At 31.1% G+C, this 5,045-nt stretch overlaps 1 protein-coding gene across 1 annotated transcript; it reads left to right on the top strand.

Moving 5' to 3' along the window:
* Positions 1–899: 899 nt before the first annotated feature.
* Positions 900–2,268, top strand: LOC106308989 (F-box protein At1g20360-like). Its single transcript, XM_013746084.1, has 2 exons — positions 900–915; positions 1,101–2,268. Exons 1-2 carry the CDS (start codon positions 900–902, stop codon positions 2,159–2,161), a joined length of 1,077 nt encoding a protein of 358 aa, XP_013601538.1. The 3' UTR covers positions 2,162–2,268.
* The last annotated feature ends 2,777 nt before the right edge of the window (positions 2,269–5,045 follow it).

Below are 5,045 nucleotides of genomic sequence, written 5' to 3'. Positions count from 1 at the left end.
AAGATAGTCTAAATTACACATAACGTAGTGATACACATTGGTTTCGATTGCACATAATAATACCAGTAAAACCCAGTAATCCAAATTGCAAATAATAATACCAGTAAAACCCAATAATCCAAATTGCAAATAATAATACCAGTAAAACCCAGTAATCCAAATTTCACATAATAAGCCCAGTAATCTCCAGTAAAACCTAGGTAGTACCTGAACCACTCCCACATTCAAAATACGATGCCATACCTTCTCCTCTGCCTCTTCCTCTGGCTCCTCTAGCTCCTCCTCTGCCTCTTTTTCCTCTTCCACGGGATTCTCCTACTGATGGAAATCTTGTTTGTTGTGGTTTTCCTTTCTTCTTGTCAAAATCTGGAGGAAGTATTTTCTTTGCTTTAACATCTTCTGGTATAACCCAATCAGACATATGAGGAACAGGATATATGGTCCTGTGATAAGACAAAGCCCATTGCTCCACCAAATAGTATTTTGAACAATACTCTGATAGATGGAGTTCCCTTCCCGCTGCCTTAGACATGAATGTGGCAGCAGCCACTCCATGCACACAAGGGTATTTGTCTTTATCAAATTGTTCACAACTGCAAGTATTCCTAGCCATATCAACAGTATAAACCTTGCCGTCAGTACACTTGTTTTAATAACATTTCAGCAAAAAATTCATCCGAAACGGACGTTAAAAATACCCGATAGCCCTAAACACAGTTTTTGAAATCGTTTTTAATCTCTCAAATTTTCATCAAATCTTACTTTCTTAACGTTACCCATCATATACACGATTTTTAAATGTAATATCACAAAAAAAAATCATCGAAAACGAACCTGAATTGCCTATTTTTTGAGCTTAAAAAAATGCTAATGGAGGATGAGAGGAAGAAGCTTGTACGATGAAGAAGGAGACATGTGGGTCAGGAGAAATCTGATTGGTTAAGGTTGTTTTGTGGGCCATGTAGGTTGTTGAATTATGGTTGGTTTATTTAATTGGAGAATAAATGAAAGGCTAGTTTGGGGAGTGCAAGGATAAAAGGGTACGAAAAATAGAGTGGGGGCAGTAAGAATTCATTTATGGGGGTATGGGATATATGGAGTTAATCTCCGTTTTATTTACACTTTTAGCAAAGGCGCCCATTTTGTCTTCTACCAGCCTTTTGGCTCCCAGTGCGAATCTATGTCACACGTAAAAACATTTGCTTCTATACCAGGAGTACGCAGTTATATCCTCGGCTCCTGCTCCGGCCATCTCCTACTATACACGAGTGGCCTCTACGTCGTGAATCCTCTTACAAAGAGGTTTCGACTCTTGGATCACTCTGGTTCAATGCTTCTTGCTACAATATTCAATGGTCCCAACAACAAGGCTAATAATACAGAAGACAGAGCTATGTGCGTTGGTTTTGCGCTAGATCAAAGTCGAGCGACCACCATCAAGAGATTCAAGATCATTTGCATACTTGAGACTCATACGACGTACGCATTTGAGATAAGCGACGGAAACTCGTGGAGATTTTCTGAAACAATCATCACCACCACCAATTCAAAAAGTGAGCTCACAAAGCGAATGAAACCTGTTTACTTTGAGGGCACTCTACACTGGTTGAGAAACGACGGTAGCATCATAGCTTTCAATATTGAGACAGAGCAAGCACGCTTGATTCCCTCCGTATTCCATCCAGAACCAGAGATGAAGCTGCTTTTCACGCTCGACGATAAGATCAATCGTCTAACCTTAATATCTGGGACCAAAAACACAATCTCAGTACACACACTAATGGGAGATACCTCCAAGTGGGTCCTTGCCAGGCAGATCGAGAATGTACTTATTACAGATAGTGAGTTGGAATACTGGAACGTGGTTGCATACGATGGGAAGCACATGGTGGTGAGAGATAAAGAAAAGGATAGTTCAACTGGTGTGGCTCATGTGTACAACATGGAAGATAACCGTTGGGGAGCGTGGTGGCCAACCGCATGTCAGGCCAAGTACAACCTAGACGTCTTTAGGTTTACACCCTTCTTTTCCTTTTTCGAGCATACAGAGTTGGTTGAAGATTCTACAAACGAACATCTAGCTCGAATTATGAGACTCATTGACACAACCAAGCGAACAAATCCAGTGTTTAGATTGATGGCGTTAGGATATGATAAATAAAATATATCCTGATGATTAGTGTTTGTTTCACATATGCATCACATGGTTTGACTATTTGGAGTCAATAATTAATATAAAGTTATATAAGACTGTTTTATAAGAAAAATTCAGACCCAAATCTCTTTATGTTCAACTAATGGATGATGATGTGAAAGGAGCAAGTTGCTCCGAGCAACAACAATAACTAGAGAAGATAGAGCCACGATGAGCCGTTTCTATAATCAAACACTTGGACTTAAAATATAACTTCGATAAAAATGCCAAATTAGTCATTTACACCATAGATCACTTTCCAGTTTTTATTACAAAATCTATACGATTTTCTTCGATAATTACAATGCCATGACATTGTCATATTTTTGAATTACTTTTTGTTAATTAATCGAAAATCAGTTTCTTTATTAAATACCTGGCATATTCTCGTTTCCATATTTTGCATATAATATTAGATTGTTACTCAAGTTTATCTTGAATAAACACATATTCAAAAAAATCTTACTAACTAAACAGAATATTTTTTGAAATTTACTTTAGTTTCGAAAATAAAAAAAAATTCTTACCGAAATTATGTAACAATCCCACCGACACATCTTCCCCTTCTGCGCGATATAGTACTTTATTCTCTACTAGTGGTTTGTCCGCCCTACGAGCGAGATGTTGTTTCAATTATTTATGTATCGTATTTTAATGTATTTTAAATGTAATTCAATTTTCTTGTTTTAAAAACTATATCAAGTTGGTCTATAATATTTAAATTTTTATATTAAACTGTGGGAGTTGTTTTGCAACTTCTAAGTTGTGTTTTTGTGTGGTTACGCGTAATTGTTATTTTCAGTAAACTTTTTTAACAATTTCTAAGTTGTGTTTAGAATGAGTGTCAAATATGCAAAAGTTTTCCTACTTTAAGAAGTTTTTGTGTAAATCTACGTCATACATATATAGCATTTCTTCTATTAGTTTTTTCGGTCTCAGAATGTCTTTGGTTGGCTTGTATTGTTGGGACAAAAAAATAACTAAATCATTTTCTGATCTTGCGTATCAGAACTAAGACTAAACAGAATATTTTGTTTTTGTTTGTATGATTTTTGACTACCCACATACAACTATTGGTCGTTGTCTCGTTGATAATGTTTGTAAGCTTTAAATGTGGTTTTTGAATTCACTATAGTTGTAAGTTAATAGGTATATTATTTTGTTGTTGTCTCACATGTTGTTTTATTTTTCACATAAGCTTTCTAGCTCTAATAAATCCATGCAAAATATATGAAACTCAAATTTGATCAAGCCATTTATGATCTGCGTGCAACTTATAATATTTTTAAGAATCACTATCTAACATAGATGATTCCAATATTTTAGTTCCTAAAAAACTTATAAATGATTCTAGAGGTAATGATAATATGACTGTTTATATTAGAAACAAATCATCTTATTATATAAAGCTTGGTTCTTCAAAGTTGTTAATTAACATGATCGCGACATACAGTAATTATATTTTAAGATTTTGACATGTCTTAATCTATCTCATAATTAAAAATATATATACTAATATATTAACAAAAACAAATTTTATTAAAAAGAATTATAAATATTATTTAATAGTGATTTTCCTTTTTCAGAATCCTAATCAAAAGATTATTTGATAATAATTTTTCTTCTAATATTATGACATGTGTTTAAATATATAATGATTAAAAATATATATAATAAGATAATAAAAATGAATTTTGAAAATGGCAACTTTTAAAAACAGTTAATATTAACTCGAAATAACTATTTGATAGAAATTTTATTTTTCTAAATCCTAGAAAAAATATAATTGTAAAAGATTATGTAATATTAATTTCCTTTTCTAAATTCCTAAAAAAAACTGTAATAAAATATTGATAGTTTTTTTCCTTTTTATAAAAAAAACCCTAAACAAAATAAATTTGTATCATATTTTTATGTCCAAAAGAGAATTGTACAAATTTATTTGATAATATTTTTAAGAGAGTATTTAATGATGAATATGATGCTAAAAATTATTTAATTGACAAAAGAAGTGTAAAATTAGTATTGATACGAATTGCAAAAATTATAATTTTAAAATTATTTATTAATAACTAAAAATAATTATTTGATAGCAATTTTATTTTTTCTGCAATTTTAAAGAGAAGATAATTGTAATGGGTTATATGACAATAATTTTCCTTTTCTAAAATTGTAAAATAGTATTTAATATTATTTTATATATTTTTATTGTAAATAAAAAGGAGATTTATAAATAGAATGTTTTCCTTTTTAAAAGAAAATCATAGCAAAATAAATTTTTAAACACTTACTTAATAAAATATTAATTAGTACATGAGAACATGTATAATGTTGTCATTTACTCGATTGATGTATTTGACTTTCATTTCTTTTTAATTTTCATTCAATTTCTTATTTCGGGTTGTGTTCAATTTAAATGTTTAGGTATAGTATTTTCTCTAATCCGAAGTACAAAGTTTATAACCATTCATCTATGCACCATGATTATAAAATACAAATATTAACTTGGACTTATGTGTGAAAAAGAGTTTTAATTATAAAATAAATCTCAAACAACATATGCAAAAAACAATCATAAACTAAACTGTAATAAAATGATTTATTATTTTGTAATTTTTATTAAATTAAAACATCAAACAAAACCCGTTGCAACACAACAGACTCATATCTTGTTAACAATAATGACTCATAACAGTAGCTAAAACATTAGATTAAATCATTTTGTAAATCTAAGATGTCCTATACTTTTTTTTTGTCATATGTGCATGCTTGGTTATACATAGTGTATGTTTGTGGGCGGATATATTTCTTACATAACCATGACTGACTTCGGTGACCTTCTTTACCACAT

This window comes from Brassica oleracea, chromosome C8, assembly GCF_000695525.1.
Source record: "Brassica oleracea var. oleracea cultivar TO1000 chromosome C8, BOL, whole genome shotgun sequence".
Classification (NCBI taxonomy): Eukaryota; Viridiplantae; Streptophyta; class Magnoliopsida; order Brassicales; family Brassicaceae; genus Brassica; species Brassica oleracea.
This window is presented reverse-complemented; position numbering and strand designations above follow the sequence as displayed.